Consider the following 21,645-nt stretch of genomic DNA (forward strand, 5'->3'; position numbering starts at 1 on the left):
CCTATTGACTTAAGTAATGTTTTTATGAATTTTAGGATTTTGTGGCCTTACTTACTGACGAAGGGGTCTCTAAACGCCGAAACGCGTGTCGAATAATATACAGCTCAGCCACAGAACATTATTGGATCATATTCTTTTCAAATATAATTGTCCTATACATGTTTGTATTTTTAAACCTTTTTTAATAGTGAATATTATATGTTGAATGTTTATGTTGTTTTTATACTCCAAATACTGAATAAAATCTGATCATTTGTCTTCCTGTAAAATAGTTCCAATTTTATTCGTTTGACATTTTTTGTACATGATTTATGAGACACATTTTGCATTTGTTTATGGTGATTTATTACTGTCTAGGAAGATACTTACATTGTGTTTTGCCCTGTCCTAGAAGATTTCATATGTCAGGGGGTATTTGTTACTTCATATATCAAACGGACCACCTCCAATGCTCGGTGCAGAAACCAAGCTGCATGTTAAGAATAGCTTTAAATATCTGGGTATACAGATAGCCAGAAAAGACGCAGGATTTCTGGGGGGAATTTACAACCACAGCTCGACCGCTTAAAGAGAGACGTCGCCACTGGAGGAATCTGCCAATATCCCTTACTGGGAGTGCAGTTCTCTTCAAAATGATGTTGTTACCACGAATATTGTATGTCATACAAAACACCCCCTGTCCAATACCCTACAAATTCTTTAAGGACGTGGATAGTGAACTGAGAACACTATTATGGGACAGTGGGAGCGCACATATCGCATTGGCCATTTTACAAAAGGGAGTATATGAAGGCGGATTAGCCATTCCAGACCTTTAAATTTATTACTGGGCCTCACACCTAATGGTATTCAATGACTGGGTATTCACGGACAGAAACGACCCAGCGTACAGGGTGGACCACTGGGTGACGGGGGGCAGAGGATACCTAGGTGCACTGTATGGTCGAGGGAAGAAAGAAAGCATGCCACCACATACACAGATAGTAGTAAATGTGTGGGCGAGGGCCAATTGATTTCTTGGCTGGGCTAACAGACTGACGGAACAGACCTCTATATGGGACAGCGATATGCTTCAGGACGTGGGCAGACTAAGGGGTTTCAGTAAATGGAAACGGATAGATATAGCGTGCCTGGGAGATGTGTGGCGGAGACAGGCCATGTGCACGCTCCCCGAATTACAAAAAAAATATCAATTAGCGGATACAGACCACTATAGGTACTTGCAGATGAAACATGCGCTGGGCAGTCATCTCAAGGAGGGGGGACCAGATCCCTGAATATAGCCCGCTAGAGGACAGATTAGTATTTGATACAATTCCGGGTAAAGCACTGTCCTGCACATATAAGATTATCAATAACGCCCTTGATCTCCTTTTACAGCTAAGGGAGTCCTGGGAGTCTGACGTGGGCTTGCTGGAGGAGGATGACTGGGCGGAGGTGGTGCAAAGCCCTAGAGAAGTGGTGATTAGGGCAAGGTTCAGGCTCGTCCAACGGAGAATCTTACATAGGTCTTACTACAGCAGCATGCTCATGTTCAAGCTGGGGCGCATACCAACGGAGAATTGTCAGAGGGGATGTAATCAGAGGGGTACCTTCTTTCATATTATATGGGAATGCCCGATCATACAGCAGTATTGGAGGAAGGGGACGAGGATAATATCGGAGGTTGTGGTGCATGAAGTTCCTATGGATGCCAGGTGACATGTGTTACGTGTATCTGGGGAACAGACATGCCTAAATAGAAAAAAGTTTGGCTGCTAGTGGCAGCAATGGTGGCCAAAATAAATATTACCGGGGCCAGGGGGGACCACTCAACCGCCCACAGTGACACAATGGAAGATGGATATGAACTGGTGCTGCACTGCTGAAAAGACAATATATGAAAGCAGGGGCTGCCCCAAGAAATGGGGAAATGTATGGCAGCACTGGGAAGTGTTCAGGCGTAGAGGAGGGATACCCGATTGCTAAAAATGGAGGGGGTGGGGGATAAGGAGTATTGAATGGGGGGTGAATGGGGGGGGGTGAACTGCTAGAACTGTGGATTACTCTACAAATGTCCATATGTTACAGAAATCCAAAGTAAGAAGACAAGTATGTATTAGCAAACATTGCCTAGTGTAATGCTATAGATTGATACTGACGAATGTAATAAAAAGAAGTTTAAAAAAAAAACATGTGCAGGGATGGTAAATGAAATAGCAAAATTACTATGAATAACCAGGTCAACATGAAGAAATTTAATACGCATGACCCTGTCAGACCCCTTTCAGAGGGCAATAGGGCACACAGTGGCACTGGGCCCGCCCATGGTGGTTGAATCCATTCACTCCTGAATTCCAAGGCCCGAGCTACTATGGATCCTGTGCAACTCTGCCAAATATCCCTTTGGCACTTAACTCAGTGGAAGCAGTGGCCGAGCAGTCAAAGGCTACCTTGGGGGCTACGGGGAGGGGTGGCAGGAAGTGTAGACACAGGTTAGTGAAAAGAACTTGTAAGTCAAAGAGCACTCAGAAATGTCAATTAATACATGTTCACTCAAATACTTGTTTTTACATTAAAAAGTAGCATTATATTTTAGATCTATGCATTCAAATAAGTATTACAACATTCGTAAGCAATAACACTTTCAGGTTGGGGGGGTTCTAGTGTTTCACTGGCAAATTACTATCCCACCCTCTTTTTGTAATGTGGTGAGGATTATTTCCCTATTCACTGGTGGCCACATCCAGGGAATGCTGACAAGTAGGCATTACTCAAGAATCTACTATGACTCTTAGGAAACAGTCAAAGGGGCCTATGGTGCCGTAGCACCTTTAGCAGCATTCCCCAGAAGCCAGACAAGTCAATATCAAGTCTTAACGACTCCAGGAGCAAGGCAGCGTTCAGCATGTGACCCGATTGCAGGCACTTGCAATGCTCAAATCCAAATCAATCGAATCAATCGAGTCAATCTGCATGCGGTGTGTGCAGCAGCACCTGGCAGGCAAAGGCTCACTTCTGAGCGCTCCGCAGGCTTCCATGGCTATCGAAGGTGCACCTGCTTCCGTTGGCCCAGTAAGTTCAGCTTATCCCCAGATGGCGAGGGTGGATCCTCTTGAATGGGTCTCAGCAACAGACGAAAGTCTTCTCAAAGGGTACTTTATTGCCCAACGTGTGGGTTGCAGCTTCAGTTTTCCCAAGCAACAGCCTGATCTTTGCAATACTCTGTCCCAGGAGCCCCTCTTGCATACAGGGTTGCTGCAGTACCCACTGACAAGGATTCGGTCTTTACTACATAGCCACCTATACCACGGTGGCCTCTCCTGGCACACAGGGTCACCACTAAGTCCAGTACAGGTCTTGGTACTACTCTCAGCAACAATTACTGCGGTGGTGGCCCCTCCTGGCATACGGGGTAACCACAACAATTTGGTAAAGGCTTCAAGCCCCCGCCACGGTACTCTATTCACGAGCAAGTCAACAGCAGTCCTCTCCCGACATACCGGGTTGGGTAACAGATACGATCCTGCACCCTGGCAACTACCATTCAGTGCACAGCAGTCTCCTCTCACAGAGTGCTCTCGGCAAGACTTCCCACTGCATCTTGCTCCCTCCAAACCTTTCCACTTCCTCACAGGCAAGTTCTGCTGCTGCAGGACCAGTGGCCTGTGTTTTTCTGGGGGGATATTCCCTTACCCAGCAGGCCTTGAGTGGCTTTTCTTGACAACAGTGTGGGAAGTGGTGGGATGGCTACAATGTTCGTCTTCCATAAACATTGCAATGTACAACATTATAGATATAACAAACAATTGTGAAATGTAGAAATAAACACTTAAAAAAAATTACATTGCAGGCACATTGGCTCAGTGTATGGACAGCGATGCAACATCATGGCGCACAAGCATGATCCGTGTTTAGCTATGACAAAACAAAAACTAAAATAAATCATTAATATGGATACCGACTACAGTACAGTTGGGCACTCATGGCAGGGGTACACATCCTTTACTATGCAGAGGACTTTTCCATCTCAACAGACCCATTTCGATTGTTCAACACTTGTGTCAGCACTATTAGTCTATCAATCAGATTAATGGCCAATATCCATTTTGCTATTTTATTTTGCCAATGTCAAATAATTAGCTACCAAGATTCTGCATTCGTCCTTTTTTACCTGCCACACCAGATTCTTGTAGTCACTCCTTAAATGTTTAATCTTCAATAAACGATCTAAGACTTAAGTTTCTCAACTAACACAAACCCCTTTGTTTATTCCCAATCAGATAATACCAGCTATTCTTTTCAAATTCACCTCATGCAAGAACGGTGAGAAGCAAAACTGTGTTAATGCTTAAAGAGAATACACAAATAGAGGTTCTTAATCCTCTACTTAAAGTACCCCTCATTTGCTAGGGTAAAAACATGTTGGCTATTGTTGAGTCCGCGAAACCAGTCCCTCATATTTAGAATCCATAACCAAGCTGCACAGATGAGAATTAATCATATTACTTCTTTTTTGTACTTTGTCACTGTGCTGTAAAGCCAAATGAAGAGTTCCAACTGCTGCATGGGCAGCTATGTAGCCTTCCTGAATGAATGACTGGCGGTGTTTTGTAGAGAGCACAGTTACTCCTTTGAGTGTTCCAATGCTAGGAAATTCAGGTGGGGAAAAAAACTTAACACCAAACTAGCGAGAAGAGAACCACCACGTTTTAAATCGCCTACAGAATACAGAATCAGAGCCCAAGGTGTCCAAAGCTAGAAAGGGGCTTGGTCCAAGCCGTAGCAACCAGAAAGGAAAAGCAACCCTCCCTTTCTCATACTCCTGACCAACATCAGCGAGGCCTTTTTGGGAACAACAATCTTGATGGGCGATAAGGCAATAATCTTTCCGCAAGATAAAGAGGGCTAGAAAGGAAGAGTGCACGATGAACCAACACCAAGGATTTAAAAAAGACCAGCTTCTTAACAGGCAGCCAATGAAAATCATTTTGCTGGATGGTAAAGCGAAGCAGGCCAGGAAGTCTCAAAATAAGACAAGCAGCGGCATTCTGGACTACCTGGTGACCAATCGGGGATTCCGACAACCCCAAGTCCAGGGTGTAAACAGCCTTGCCTTTTAATAATCAGGGCGTGAATCATCTTCCTAGAGTCCTGTATCCACTTGAAAACAATATGGTGTATCGAATTGATGCATTCTCTCTCAACTGGGTGCTGAACTCAAACACTAAATATGGCTGCTGGAACACAAAGGCAGCATGCATTTTGGCATTCCGAGCCTTGTGCCGGTAACAGTTGTCATGCGAAATGGAGACAAAACCCAAAAGGGTAGCATTCAGGAATGATTTTTTTTCATTGAGTGCAGAACAGCATACAGCGCTTTAAGAAATGCGACGGGAGATCACAATAGCAGCGAACTCCCAATTTGGGGAAAGCCAGAACTCAGAAGCATGAAACAGAACATAGCAAAGGCAGAACCAGGTTGAACAGTTAGTAGGGAATGTGGTGGATCAAGACACCTTTCACCAATAGTAAAGACTAGGTAAGACAGTTGAGGATGTAATGAACTTTAATTAGTAGAGCTACCCTGGTCGCAGCAGATCAACGGCTCATCAAGAACAAAGCGCAACCCGGCACATATTTGCATATTCCAGAATATAGCCAGTGCAACAACCCAATCTGGATTAAACAGCAATGCTAAGAACTTCTTAAAATGCAAATTCAGTCTTTGTGAAGGATTTAATAAATTTGGCTTTTAAAACTTTTCAACCGATGATATATTTCACCCTGTGATTGACAGTGCAGTTAATGCATTTAGGTAGGGCCGGCTTTAGGGCAGTGCAACCGGTGCGGCCGCACAGGGCGCTGACCTTTGAGGGGGCACTGACCTTAGGTGTGCTTGTGATGTGTTTAACAATAACTTATGATTGGAGAGATGAGGGGCACTGCATCCCGTTGCAGTGAGAGAATCTGAGGAGTAGATAGATCATGGGGCTGTGGGCGCCAAAAAGTATTTGTACCACCGGGCTCCACCAGCGCTAAAACCGGCCCTGCATTTAGGGCAAAAATAAGTATTTCAGCAAATGGTCAAACAATGCTAACATACATTTAAAATCATGTTATATTTCTTACCTCCCACTGCAAATGCGGGGGAATGTTCCTAATCTGTAGTTTTCGGCTCCTGTAAATAAATGACAGCATAGTTAAAAAGAAAATCTGAAAGACCGATATGACTAAGAAGTGATTAAGAAAAACACTTTCACCGAATAAGAAGTATAATAAATGTTATCTTAGAAATCCATGCGAATGACCAGCAACTTATTGTGCCAAGAAATCTACAAGTTTACTATCACGCCGCTGATTGACTACGTTGTAACAATACCCACTGCAAAGCTCTTAGCATGACCACATCTTGGTATGCATAACTGAACAGTAAAGGAATTGTGAAATATTTAAACTGTGATCCGTCAAGTGGGGTGGCAGGGAAAATGGGGAATCCCAAAATGCCTTAGACAATGCCAAAAAAAAAAAAAAGCTTGAGAATTACACCAAGTTTGGCAGAAGGTTAACTTTACCCAGAAACCATGCTTTTTGTGATTTGGTGTAAATCCATATCTATATTTTTGAGAAAATAAGAATCCAAAATGTTTATCTGTGGCCAGGGGACTCCTGTGGCTGACGGAGCAAAATATGATGTGCATGACTGCTGTCAAAGATATCAGTGTCCTAAAACGTTTATAAAAAAGAGAAAGGGGGGAAAAAAAGGAAGAAAAAAAAACTTAAGGGGCAGTGTAGAGACCCCCTCCAGGGCAAAATTATATTTTATTGGACAGTACAATCTCTGGAATTAAAAAATAATAATAATAATAAAGGAGAGATGCCTTTTTTCTATTAATTTCTCACCCCCCAGGTTAGGTGGTTTCAACGCAATTTATACAAAATTTTGGGAGGCGGCATGCGTACGGCCCTCTTCGCTAAATGACAAATGCTCCACAGACTTATTTCCCCGGCATATTGGGGGTGGGTGAAGGGGGGGGGGGGGGGCATTTATATTTCCGCTTGAGATCGGTCGGGATCCGTGGAGTCTCCACGTCCCTAGTTTTTGAGCATTACTTACTCAAAAAAACTACTGAACGGATTTACACCAAAGTACAAATAGCCCACTTTCTGGAACAAGATTTAACTTTCGGCCAAATTTGGTGTACATCCATTCAGATGTTTAGGTTTAGCAGTGTCTTAAGCTCTTATGAAAAAATGAATGGGGAAAATGTGAGTTGGGAACCCCCACCTCCTCTTTTCAGCCCCTGCTTGAGGGATCACCCTGAAACTTTCCATTCGTAAACTTGTCAAAACGTAGCACTTTTTCGCAAGTTTTGTGGAGATTCACCAAACAGCTCCAAAGTGATTAGCAACACAAAAAATGCATTTCATAGTTGAACCAGAGTTTTTTGCACTGATAGGCACTTTTAATATCGCCTGTTCGCTCTGACAATGTGCTGTCGAAATATCCGATGTTTACAATGTAATGATCATGTATTTATTTATATTTGATGTGTCTTTATAGAACGGTATCATTGTGATTAACTATCCTTCTTGGGAACATAAATATTGTTGTATGAGCTATCCGTAACACCAGCAGATGTTTCCTATGTCTATGCTTATTTGACAGTGAAGATTTGAAAGAGTTACATTCCAAAGAATCCATCACATAATTTTAGGCATGTGTTGTGCATTTACTTAGTCGGAGTATGTGTCTCCCTCTCGAGCATTATAAACGTATGAGATTCAGAATCAGTTAGAGGATAACATCACTTGAATGTGAAAGTATGTTTATTTTTTTATAAATTGTGATTAGTTTTTGTGCCCCACCCGTTGAGCAGTTCACTTGAACTTGACAAAGGCTACGTTGGCAGCTGAAACGTGTTGTTCTTTGTTTCAATAAAGAACTGGTGTATGGACCTCGCTGTACCACTGTTTACTAATCCACGGAACTATATATATATATATATATATATATATATATATATATATATATATATATATATATATATATATACACACACACATATATACACACATATATACATATACACACATACAAAAAAACTCCTGCTACTTCCGAGTGGCGAAGGAGGAGAGACGGACCACTGCATTCAGGCAAGATGTCTATTTGAACCAAGCTAAACCAGCATGATCACATAGCGCGTTTCGGGCTTGCAAGCCCTTGTTCACATAAAGACTGTATATCCGCTGGTTATTTTTAAATACTGCTAAAAACCCGCCCTCATCACAAGATTGGGTCACATGGTAATGGAACTAAACAGACTTCGTAATGACTTATTACTCACATCTTGCGATTGCATATGAGTCTTTTCATGTCTTTTGTTGTGATGTAATACAGTGAATAGCAAATGCATGATAGCTGGTTTCTGTAAAAATTAAATTACTGTTTAAATACATTTCGATCATCTGAAACCAAAGAGATTCCATTCAATAAAAGAAAGGGACACGAGAACAAATATATATGGGTGTTGAGGTATGTTAGGTTTCCTACAACACAAATTTATCTCATCATTTACTATATATGGTGACTGTGTCAATTACTCAGTACTCCTTTCATATTTGAGGCCCCTAACCTATTCCTGAACACTTTGTGCTAACAAGCATCTATTGCTGGATAAATCCATTGATAAAGAACTCCTGATTTCTTAATCCATATGCATAACTGCTCTTTAGATTCCATCTCATATGATAGTTAGCAACGTAGATGTTATGTATCGGGCTCCTAAGGTATGCAAAAGAATGCGTAGCAGCAAGTGAGATATAATTGTGCAAAACCATGCTAATATGATCTCAAAATGAGAATAAAGTGCATCAGTATGCTAAAAATGAATGTATAAATAAAAAAAATGAGAAATGCAAAAATGCATATAGCTAAAATCTTATAACATTCATACCTACTAAATAAGCAGTGCAATAGTGTTCTAAAAACATTGTTTTGATTATATAAAACATACAAGGTATTGTTTTCGATTTCTTGCAAATATATTTATATATTGGATTCCAGTTCCAAGCACGTAAACTATACAATAGCAAACAAGATTCAAAACTTTGATACTCTACCCTAATAGACAACATAATTAATGCTTTTACGTTCTACAGGGCTCACAGATATAAGACCAATTTAATGCAGAATACATAAAACTATACTGTGGCTCGACCAGAACTCTTTACTTTAAGGAGGCAATACAAATCTAGAGAAAATTGTACACATCTTCGGTGTTATTGAGCCCATTCGGGCATTTGCTATCGAATTCCAGTATTATTTCTGTTTCTAGTTGTCTTTATATAAGCTCCCTATTTCCTCCCCTTCGATGCTTAGGTACAGGTGCTACCACAAAATATTTAAGGCAGTTAACATTGTTGTTGTGTACCAAGTTGCAGGTACACGTGAGGATCCTACAGCATCCTCACGTGTACCTGCAACTTGGTGCTGCCGATGTAATTCAAGCCAAAGGTGCACGTGAGGACGTACACAGCAAATTCTGTCCTACAATTGAAACTTCCAGCTATGGCAGTTCGACTAGTGCTGAAAGGGGTTTGAGAATGGGTCATATTGACGCCAAATTTACACGCTCGACATGACGAGCATTTACGAAAGCCTGGAGTAGGCTTTAGCCATGTAGAGTTTTGTCTGATTTCCGGACTACTTTGGTCTAAAATGGCACCCATATTTCTAGCTCTACTGAATGTAATGTGGGGGATGATGGTAAGCTTGTTCACAATACCGGGTCAGTAAGCACTATAGCCCAATTCTTTTTAACTATAGATCTGATTTTACGTTCTTCGTCACTGTATGCAGTGATCAGTCTGGGCCCTTGCTTTTCTGCTGGCACTTCTTCCGGAACCAACTGTTCTATAGGCTCTATGTTTTCAATGGTGCTACTAGGCAACAAACGTTCTCTTGATCTCTGGTTGCCTTCATTCTTCGCAGCAATGAGCACCTTTTCTGAATACCCTCGTGCTTTCAGTCTTACCAGTAATTCTTTCGCACATCTCTCAAAGTCTGTCTCTACACTGCAAATTATTTTCAGTCGTAGAATTTCCCCATAAGGGATACTGGCAATGAGGTGTTTCGGGTGAGCACTAGAGGCGTGGAGTGTCACATTCCCAGCAGTAAGCTATCTAAACAAAGTAGTCTCAATTTTTCATTTTTAATGTACATTTTGACATCTAAAAATTCTATGCTATTTTTATCTACGAGATGATAGATTGATAGATAGATAGATAAGATAGATATACATACACACCCACACATGTACAAAACTCGTCGGGCCGGGTCACAACAGCTACGGTGAGCATCAGGGTATGAGGACGCCCTGAATACTTTCCGGTCCACCACACAACAACGCCACAGTACACACACTCCTTCCGCAATTAAAAGGCTCAGTCCATCTAGTGCAGGGGATATTTTATTTCAGATTCCCAGCCGAAAACCCAACACAATACACACACACAAATATACTTCTACACTGGGGCACCACCAACTATTAATGTAATTGTTCTGGTGGACTTTTGAAAAAATAACTAAGTCTCCTGGGTCATTAAATGCATGAGCAGGAGAGTTTACCATAATTTCCGAATCACTTCGAGTTCGAACTGTATACTCTGCAGCTGGAGTGTGGGGACTTTTTGTGGTTGTTCTTATGGCTGCAAGTAGTGTCCTGAAGAGTGTTTAAGACTGAAACATAAGTTTGTTGTTTTGATGGAGTGCTTCATTTAAAATGTTTCAATGACAACTACTACTCGTGAAAGTTTCTATCCGTGATTTAAAAATGAATGCAATTGGTTATGGTCCTTGATTCCACTGGTTAACGGTAATTAGGAAATGCGTTTAACTTAACATTGTGGTGAACCTTTGACAATCCCAATAGGTCCGATTTATATATACTGAAGTCCTGACAAAGCCCAAAAGCCTGATTTTATATATTATGTTTTAAACCTTTGATAAAGCTACTATGTATATCTTACTTTTGATGACCAGGATTTGTAGCCTATCCTACTGCCCATACACGGCGTGGGATTGGCCACCTGTGGGATTTGTGTAATATTGTGCAATTTCTCAACATAAAAGAAATCAAATTGACATTCTAGGTAGGTGAAAATGTCAGTATCAAAAACATTTTTAACCATTTTTTTCAGAGATATATGTATGTATACATACTATATAGGTCTCTCCCTCGATAGATCCAGCTCTCCCTCGATAGATCCATCTCTCCCTTGATAGATCCATCTCTCCCTTGATAGATCCATCTCTCCCTCGATAGGTAAGGGGTGACATGAATGTGCTGTCTTCTTAGATGAGCTGTGCCTACTAACAGGCACTTGGTGAAAGCCCTGGGTGCTGTAGTTACTCTGAATGGGAGAACTTTGAACTGATAATTTGTCAGTCTATCACAAACTTGAGATATTTTCATTGAGCAGGGTGAATGGGAATATGAAAATAGGCGTCCAAGTCTAAAGTGGACAGAAAGTCGCCTTGCTGAAGTAGTGGGAGCACCTGTTGGAATGTGACCATGTGAAAGTGATCCAACTATGTACAGATTCAGCTGTCTGAGGTCTAGTATAGGCCTGAGAGAGCCGTCCTTTTAGGGAATTAAGAAATACAGGGAGTATACCCCAGTCTCTTGATATTATAATGGGACTGGCTCTATAAGATGTTTTCCTAAGAGAGATATAACCTCTTGCTTTAAGAGGGTGAGATGTTCCAGTGACATTGCATGTGCTCTTGGAAGAATATTTGGGGGAGTGCTCGTAAGCTCTAGGCAGTAACCATATTCGATCATTAGTAGCACCCACTTGTCTGAGGTGATTGAATTCCAGACAGGTAGAAATTGGGAGAGACGTCCCTAGACAGGAGTGGAATGATCGGGGGATAGCAGAGGGAAGTGACTGTTTGTCTGTGGGGAAAGTGTGTGTGGAATTACCTCTACCTCTTCCCCTACCATGGTTTCCTCTAAAACCTCCTCTAGAATATCCTCTGGACGAGGGGGATTGGTTGTTGCCCTTGTAAGAGGAGGAGGGATTCTCAGGGGACAATGTTTTTGAGCCACCCCTGTAAAATGAGCGGCGAAAAGAACCCCTACTGGCAGGTAACTGTAAAGCCCCCATGGACTTTGCGACCTCTGTCTTTTTTTAATCTTTTCCAGCAAGGTATCTACAGCTGGGACGAAAAGATGCTCTTTGCCAAAGGGTTGATTAAGTATGGAGATTTGCACCTCCGGCTTAAATCCAGAAATTCTGAGCCAAGAATGTCTGCGTAATAGTACACTGGTGTTAATTGCACGAGCTGCTGTGTCTGCTGAGTCTAGTGAACATCTAATGGAGGTATTGGTAAGAAGTTTACCTACCTGAATAAGGTATTGAGCCTTAGATTTATATTCGTCAGGCAAATGATGCATTATTTTTTTCTAGCTCATCGTAATGAGCCCTGTCATAACAAGCTAGCAGCGCCTGGGCGTTGGCAACGCGCCAGTTTTTTGCTGCCTGTGAAGCCACTATTTTGCCCAAGGCATCAATAAGTTTGGACTCCTTGTCAGAAGGAGGGGGTCTTCTCCTGTGGCTTGTGAGTTAACCCTCTTGCATGCATTGGAGACTACAAGAGAGTCTAAGGGCAGCTGACCTTTAATATAAATAGGATCGGTAGGAGAGGATTCACATTTTTTATCCACTGTAGGAGTGATTATTCTTGCCTTTACAGGATCTTTAAAGACCTAGTCTGTGTGTTTCAACATGCCTTTTAGTATTGGCAAGGTATGAGTAGTTCTTTGTGATTAAGTGAGTATCAAAGAAGAAATCCTCTTTTAGAGGCTCTTTACGAAGTTCTACTCCATGATAATGAGCAGCCCTGTTAAGGAGCTCGACATAGCCAATGTTGTCATCAGGTGGGGAGGGTCTGGAGGGATACAAATCAGGGTCATTATCTGTATTTGGATCTGTGTGGTAATCCTCCCAAGGGTCAGTGTCTTGGTGAATCCTGATACTCATCCCCTTCATCCTGTGGGTCGGGTATAATTGGTGTTGGTGTTGAATTTAAGGGTGCAATAATCAAGTTAGGATTAAAAGGAGGAGAAGGAGGCTTAATATAATAAGGAAAAGGGTTAGTACCCACATTCTTCTTAAGAGGGATAGGATAGTCCTCTGGTAGGTTAATTTCCCGTTTTATTTGGAAAGGTTGCCTGAATAGGTTTTGTTTTAGGGTTTATCACCAGCTTTTTCTTTTTTCGGGTCCAAAGTTGGCTCATTGAACGGGTGCTCTTTGGAAGAGTGCCTTTGGGCGTCAGAGGGTTTCGGCTCCGAGCCTTTGGGCGTCAGAGGGTTTCGGCTCAGAGTCTTTCGGTGTGGAAGGTGGAATCTTCGGTTCCAAAGGTATGTTGACCGATGGATGCTTTGTCTTATGTCTTGATGCTGAAGGTGTCTGTTTGGCATCAGAGTGGGGCTGCCTCGTGCCAGAAGGCTTCTCTTTTTGTTTCGGAGCTGGGCCGGAGGGCAGGGCATTGGAAACTTTTTGTAGGTGCCGACCTGAACCAGAGGGCGAAGGAGGGACTGGAGCCGGTGGCTCATGTGAAATGGGCACAAGGGGGGGAGGGGGGGGGGGGGGGGGGGGGGGAATCTGGCCTCACGGTACACTGATCCTCAGTGATGTCTTTTTCCATGTCAGTCAGCCTCAGACGCAGAGATCTGCTCTTCCTCTGGCCCTTGAGCTGGGTGTTGGGTATCGAATTCTTTGCCAAAGATGTCCGGAACAAAGTCGCTCTGATGTTGCATCTCGTGGCGTTGAGCGAGACGATCACGAAGTGTCTTTTTTGATTGGAATGATAGACACTTTGCAGTCCTTCTCGTCGTGTTCCAGGGACAAGCAGAGGTTGCACATTTCGTGCAAGTCGATGAGTGGAAATTTAGCATGACATCCGGGACATAGCTTGAATGGAGTCCGTTCTATCGACTACTAGCGCCATCGGCACGGGTAAGCCCGATGGCCTGCCTCGAGTTTTCCGATAGAAAGTTTTTCGAAGTGAGACTATGTGCGATCGATAACACCGTTGAGGGTAGTGGATTGGGCGTCAAAGGGGTCCGAAAACGGTACTGAACCGCAGCAATACACATCCGAACACGATGGCGGAAAAAAACAATCTGAGGATGGAGTCGATGCCCATGCGCACTATCCCCTAAAGTAGGAGTCACATACGCCGTGACTACATGACTTCTTTGAACAAAAACAAAGGGCAAACATCTGGACCCAACACCAGATGGCAATCTATGCTAAAACACAGGTTTTGCTGGATTAAAAAGATAAGCAAAATGAATGTAATAAATGAAATGTTAAGAATGGTTAGACTGAGTTTATGCTGCATGTGGCTCAATTTAAAGAAGCAGCGATTGCTAGAAAAAGTTGAAAAATTCCCGTTTTTACTAATAAATTACAACTTTAAACGTATCTACATTTTTAAAGTCAGTTATCGATAACTTGTGATTTTAAATATATTAGAATTTTTAAATGGTTATTTTTTAATACAATCATTATGCATCAATTGCGATTTTCTTTAATATTTATCCTTTTCACGTTTATAGATCGGTTTCTAAATGTTGTACTGTACAAGTTAGCCACAAATACATACTTAATTGGTATATTGTGCGAATTTTTAAAAAACAAATTGTTTGAAAAATCACAGTGCACAGACCCATGCAGAATTGTGGCACAGACCCATACCAAATTTCAGAAATGGACGTTATTTTTAACATGCTTGACTCACAATAGGCAATCCTAAATTAAAGCCTACATATTTCTCCTTTCATACTAACTGATGCGTATGTCCCAGGCCACTAGAATTATGAAATAGAGGTGGACCAGTTTATGTGGGAGAGTTGAATAAATCAGGCAGCAGGAAAAGCATTTGTCAAAAGTTTCACATCAATAATACTATTTCAAGGGGCGTGGCTTGAGAGCAAACGATGGCGGACGCGTGAGCCCGGAGCTCCACGCTAGCTGCGCTAATTATCCATTTGAAACCGGCGATCGGGTCCGGACCCTGGTGCCAGTGAGAGGGGCTGGTCCCCGAGAGCACTGGGGGCTTAGTTTCCCCCCCCCCTCCAGCTCGCCTCGTGTGCTCGCTGTCCGGAGGCTCTGGCAGACACGGCACGCCGGCCGCAATGGCCTCAAGATGGCGACCGGTACGGGAGCGTAACTCCATGGCGGTGACTGCAGGATGAGTAGCGGTGCAGCGGCTGCTCCCCGGTGGGCGGCTGTGCATCCAGTTTCCAGGCAGAGTGGAGACGGCGCTGATTCAGGCAAGAGGGAGCACTGACTGTGTGGAGCCGGCTCGGGCAGGTAGAACCTGCTGCATGGTGACATTGGCGGACTACATGTGAGGCTGTAAGAAGGGTGGTTTGAGTGCGGCCTGGCCAAGGGGCGGCTACAGCACCTGGCGGGCGTTGGGGGGAGCACGACGGCCGGGGACTCTGGAGCTCGTCCACCATGTTGCCTGGTGACCCTATTGGCCGGCCGAGAGCCGAGAGCCTCCTGTGACGATTGCAGGAGTAGAGTGGAAAAGCTTGGGGGCTGAAACAAGGGGTCCGGGGCCAGCTGGTTCTTCCCTGGCACCCAGGAGCACTGGTGAGATGCCCACGGGAGCGGCCTTGGAGACCTTCCGCAGCCGTGCACCGCTGAGTGAGCGCTGGTATCGATCACTGTTGGAACGGCGTTGGGGTGACCCCTGTGGAGTTTCTGCCGGGTCTGGGGTAGCCAGAGCGGCCGGGTCCAACTCTGGTGCCAAGGAGTCAGTGAGCGACTCTCGTCAGTGGAGGCCTGTTGGACTCTGGAGTGGTGGGTACTGGCAACGCTGGCAGGGGTGTCGTGCCCGCACAAGGAGAGGAGGTCCCGTTTGAAGGTGGCAGACTCTGGGCCCCCCGTCACGAGTAAACCTCGGGGAAACCGGTTGGGCCCCCACCAGACTTGGAGTCGCTTCTACCGGAGACAGCTGCGAGGGAGATGGGGCTAATCCTGTGGAGGTCCCAGTCCAGAAGCATCTGGCCAAAATCCTAGAGGCCATTGCAGACACTAAGGCGACGCTGCACCAGGATATTAGCACTGTGGCGGTGGGTCTGGGCCTGCTGCGCACGGAGCACGCCAAACTTGCTGACAGGGTGAAGCAGTATAAGGTAGACCTGGCTGTGCTGGCCCCCGCGCACCACAATGTCTTGGCCCAAGTTAGCGGGTAAGGGTTCTACCCTGGAAAAGAGCTGAAGATGCGGAACAATGTGCTGGTGGTGGGCCTGCAGGAGGGCGTGGAGGGGCAAGATCTGGTTACCTACCTAGGGGGAGGGATGTCATGGTGCCCGAGGGCCTCTCTCCATTTTACACCTTGCAGAGGACCCACAGAGTGCCTGCCCGCCCGCCGGCACCCAGCCGTCCCCCACGTGCGATGGGGGCTAGGCTGCTCCATTTCGGGGATCAGGACTTATTGAGGAAAGCCCGCTCAGACAGTCCCTTTACAGTGGAGATTGGTAAAGTCTCCCTCTTTCCTGACTATACGCAGGAGGTGCAGCGTCGTCGCTCTTCGTTTTTGGCAGTTATAAAGTCACTGCGCAAGGAAGGCATCCAGTACTCATTGCGGTTTCCTGCCCGGCTTAAGATCATGTTGGACGGGAAAACGTTCTTTTGTGTGGACCCGCACACTGGGACTGTATTGATTCTTAAAATTCTGAAGGTGCCCACAGGTCGAATACTGTGCGACAGGTTACCAGATCGGACCGCCCGGAGAAGAGAAGAGACGAGACGAGACGCCGGAAGGCTCAAAGGTGTCCAAACAGCTGAATCCGTTTCGGACGGAGATGGAGAGGGCAGAGACATTGGCAGCTGTGGCACACCTGCTGCGGGGCAGGGACTCATCCTCTGAGAAGGACTCGGAGCCAAGTACGGGGAAGAGGAAACTGACTGATGCGACGCGGGCCACGAATGGTGGTCTGCCGAAGGACTAAAGTAACTGGGGGGGGGATGGGGAAACATTGGCCCCACTTTTGCAATCCTTCTCCCTCGCTTCCATCCTCCTTGCTACCAAGCTAAGTCTTCTTGGGGTCTCTGGGCTATATTGTTTATGATGTTTTTTGCGGAGGGCTTCTGAGTAGAGGCAGCAGGGGGAGAGCTGGTGCAGCCTTTTGAAGCTGCAATGGTAGAAGAGTAGATCTCTGGTACACCCGCTTTCCTTTTGTGTGTGCTGCGCCCCCTCTGTAGGTCCTAGAGATGCTTACCTTAGACCTTTCCGATTTACTCTAGGATACCACCAGGCACGTGGTTATTGCCATAGTGTATAAGTTTAGGCAGCGGACTGTTAAAGACGGCTCTCGGGATAGGGAGTTTGTTTGTTGGGGTTGTTGTATGCCAGAGGAGCCAGGGCAGCTCCGAATTTGGTCTGGGATGGGGAGGGGAGGGAAAAACACACTCCGACTTATCATGGCGGGTCCGGATGGTCGCCTTGAGGAGTATAAACTTATGACGTAGAATATCAGGGGGATGGGATCTTCTTCTAAGAGATAATATACTGAATTACATTAAGCAACTAGGGTGCATGTGGTTCTCCTGCAAGAAACACACCTTAATGAGGCGGAGGATGCTCGCTTGAGGTGCAGATGGAGGGGTCAGTTCTTTGCAACCGAATACTCGGTCTTCTCCCGGGGAGCTTTGGTGTGGGTCAGAGCAGGGGTACCCTTCCAGCTCACCAGGAAGGTGATTGACAAGGAGGGGAGATATGTGATCATTAATGGTGTTTTGAAGGGCAAAGAGGTTACAAAAGGTAGTATTTACGCCCCGAACCGGTACCAGTTATCCTTTTTGAACCAGCTCTCCAGTGTCCTGGAGAGCCTCCCCATGAGAATTTAATCTTAGGAGGTAACTTGAACTGCGTGTAGATGTGCAGAATAGGTCCACACCTCCGCTGCGGGGTACCACAGCTGCCTCCATGGCTCGAGGGTTTCGGGAATGGGCCTCTGGTTGGGGTAATTAATGATGTTTGGCGCCTTCATCATGCAGACAGTAGGGAGTATTCTTATTCTCCTCTACGACCTACACACACGCAATGACATGTTTTTTTCTCCACCCACTCTGTCCCCCTTGTTGTCAGGAGCGGAATATCTTGGCAGGGCCCTTTCTGACCACAGTCCCCGACTCCTGAGTTTTACACCGATCCCCGAGACACCCGCGATACCAAGGTGGAGACTAGACCCTTCTCTGTTAGAAGATGATGGGTTCCATCAGGTGCTTTCTGCAGCTGTCGGTGATTATTTCTTGAATAATCAGGTCACCGCCAGTTCGCCTCTAGTGGAATGGGAGGCGTTTAAGGTGGTGACTAGGGGACACTGCCTAGGTCAGACTGTGGGCACCCGGCGCTTGGTGACCCAGGAACAGGAGTAGTTGGAATCCCGAATTCTGGCCCTAGACAGTGAGCTCGCAGAGGGAGTTGGGGTCCACGGGCAGCTGGCTGAAGTTAAAAGCCTGTATAGCACCGCCTGGGCTAGACTATGGATAGTAGATCTTAACACGTATCAGGCCACTAAGCATGCAGAGGGAGGGAGAGCTGGGAGACTCTTGGCTTGGTTAATCAAATCCGATAGCAGAGGCACGCCAATTCTGAGAGTTAAGGATCTTCATGGTCACACGCTCTCCTCCCAGAGGGCCATCAATGACGCATTTAGGGAGTATTACAAAAAGCTTTATGACACCCCAGGGCCGCCCCAGGAGGAAGCATTGCGAATGTACCTGGCTGCCCAAGCCGTGACGCAACTGGACAGAGCCTCCAGAGCCTCCAGAGACCAGCTAGGCCTTCCAATTCGCGCAGGCGAGATTCGAGCAGTGGTCCAGGATATGGCCCGGGGGAAAACGCCTGGGCCAGACGGCCTGCCGGCCGAATTCCACAGCACCTATATAGACATACTGGCCCCGCTGCTTGACCGCGTCTATGCCTCTGCCTTCCAGGCCAAACAGTTACCACCCACGCTACGTGAGGAATTAGTTGTTCCTAAGACTGTGCACGCTCCCTTAACTGAGTTCCGTCTTCTCTCCATGTTAAACATATATTTTAAAATATTGAGCAAGGTACTGGCCCTGATGCTCCTCCCCCACATGCGTTGCCTGGTCCACATAGACCAAAATGGTTTTAATCCCTCCTGCTCAACGTCAAATAACCTCAGGAGGTTGTACAAGGTCATGTTTCACTCGGACCTGCAAGACTATCCGGAGGCAGTGGTGGTGGCAATTGATTTCAAAAAAGCGTTTGACACCCTCCGCTGGTACGTTTTATAGGCGGTCATGGGTGGGATGCCATTGGGCGAGAACTGGCTGCAGTGGGGCCCGTCTCCTTTATGGGGAGCCCTCTGCCAGTGTGCGCACAGGAACAACGGTATCGACTTCCTACCCTATTTATAGAGGGACCAGGCAGGGATGCCCACTGTCACCATTGCTCTTTGCTTAGGCAATGGAGCCCCTGGCGGCGAGGATCCAGAGGGACGAAGCAGCACTGGGGATATCCCTGGGCGGGGCCCATCACATTATATCGCTGCATGCGGATGTTTGGGTTAATCTTCGACATGGCACGCAGGGGGTCAGCCCTATCTTAACCATCTTGGACAAATGTGCCACTTATTTGGGCCTGCGAGTCAATGGGAAGAAAACGTTTCTATTCCCGCTGCAGCCCACTATGGACAGACCCTTGACCTTGCCGACCACTATAGAAAGGGCGCCGGTATTGTTTAAATATTTGGGAATACAGGTCTATCATACACAGGCCGATTTATTCGAAGGGAATCTTGGGGGGCCCGGAGGGTGCTTCGGGGGCACGTGGCCTTCTGCCGCACTAAGTTGCCAATTATGGAGAGAATGCCGCTTTCTAAAATGGTGGTCCTGCCCTGCCTATTATATTATTTTGTCAATCTCCCAGTGCTGATACCTCGATCATGGTTTAAACTACTGGACGGACTCTTGAGAGACCTGATATGGAATGGTGGTCGCAATAGGGTATCTTTACGGACTCTGCGGCTCCCGCTTCTGGATGGAGGTTTGGCCCCCCAGACTTTGAAGCCTACTATCTTACGGGGCAATTGCATTGGCTAGCCAGATGGCAGAGACCTGGTCACACTGCCGCTTACCGCGGGTGCTGTGCAGACTAAGCTTCTCAGCAGGCGCCGGAATCTTCAACACAAATCTTCCTTTGGTGATTTCAACCTTCATTGGTCTAACACCAGCAACCCCACTGTATCTTACATTAAATCTTTAACTGATCAAGATCTTACTCAGCACTGTATCCAACCAACTCATAACAAAGGAGAAACGTTAGACCTCATTATTTCTAAAGAGCAGTCTATCTCCATTGAGTCCATCACCCCTTGTGAATGGTCCGACCACCACTGAATCCTCTTTTATATCAACAGGGAAGTATTGAGGAGAAAGGTTCAACTTCTAAAATCTAAGATCTGGAAAAGGGACTTAAGAGCTATAAACTCTGACGAACTATCTGCCCACTGTAAATCTGCCCTCACCTCTCAAGCTGCTATATTTGAGGTACAATCACTCACCGACGCCTACAATTCAACCATCTCCAACATCATGGAGAATATTGCTCCACTCCAACTAAAAAATGCCTCAACAAAAATATCCAAACCTTGGTATAATGAATACCTAAACTCAGAACGCCGCAACCTTAGGGTATTTGAACGGTCCTGGCGAGTCAATCCCTCCTTGGACCAACTAAAACTCCTTAGCGATGCCAGTAGCCGATACAACAAACAAATCAAGAGAGCTAAGGCGACTTACTTCAGACACCAATTAGATCAAGCAGCAAACCGCCCCAAGAAACTCTTCGAATTGGTCAAACAACAATCATTTGTTGGGTCTAACCAATCTGATCTTGGTGGCAACCCACCTTCTTGCGATGATCTTGCCACTTTCTTCACGGAGAAATCTCGAACCATCTCCATTGACCTTGCCGCTAAGGCGGCTTTACTTCCTTCTCCCATTACTACCGCTCCCATTGACTCCTCTGTGAGGTTTAAATCGACCTCCACGAATCCCAAGAACAATGCATCATGGTGCACCTTTACCACCTTTAGCGATTATGATATCTTCAAGATTCTTCAGAATATCAACCATTTCAGCGACCAGTTGCCCCCTTCTATTTTCAGAGAAATCAAGAATGCTCTGATCCCCACATGGACTAGGATTGCTAATGCTCCCCTAGCACAAGGCATGCTTCCAGAATTCCTAAAAGCAGCTCAGGTAACACCCATACTAAAAAAAACTAACGCTGACAAATTTGATCTCAATAACTTCCGCCCCATTTCTAACATCCCCACCTTAGCGAAACTACTAGAAAAATGTGTGCAATCTCAACTCTGTGCCCACAGAGAACCACCAACTCCTAGACCAGCACCAATCAGGCTTTAGGAAGTGGCACAGCACCGAATCGGCTCTCTGACTTTTGTTTTGGATGACATATTAATTATGCTCGACCAAAATGAATCCTCCCTCCTGATTCTCCTTGACCTTTCCTTTGCATTTGACACGGTTAATGATAACAACCTGCTATCCATACTGCAAAATAGAATGGGGTTTTCTGTTCA

At 45.4% G+C, this 21,645-nt stretch overlaps 1 protein-coding gene across 1 annotated transcript in view; it reads right to left on the bottom strand.

Moving 5' to 3' along the window:
* Window positions 1-21,645, bottom strand: part of IGF2BP3 (insulin like growth factor 2 mRNA binding protein 3) — a 1,020,294-nt gene that overhangs the window by 787,299 nt on the left and 211,350 nt on the right. Inside the window, exon 3 of the mRNA XM_078663554.1 lies at window positions 6,112-6,160. Within this exon, the coding sequence (XP_078519680.1) occupies window positions 6,112-6,160 (49 nt within the window). The remainder of the gene's footprint in view (window positions 1-6,111; window positions 6,161-21,645) is intronic.

Source organism: Lissotriton helveticus, chromosome 10 (assembly GCF_964261635.1).
Source record: "Lissotriton helveticus chromosome 10, aLisHel1.1, whole genome shotgun sequence".
Classification (NCBI taxonomy): Eukaryota; Metazoa; Chordata; class Amphibia; order Caudata; family Salamandridae; genus Lissotriton; species Lissotriton helveticus.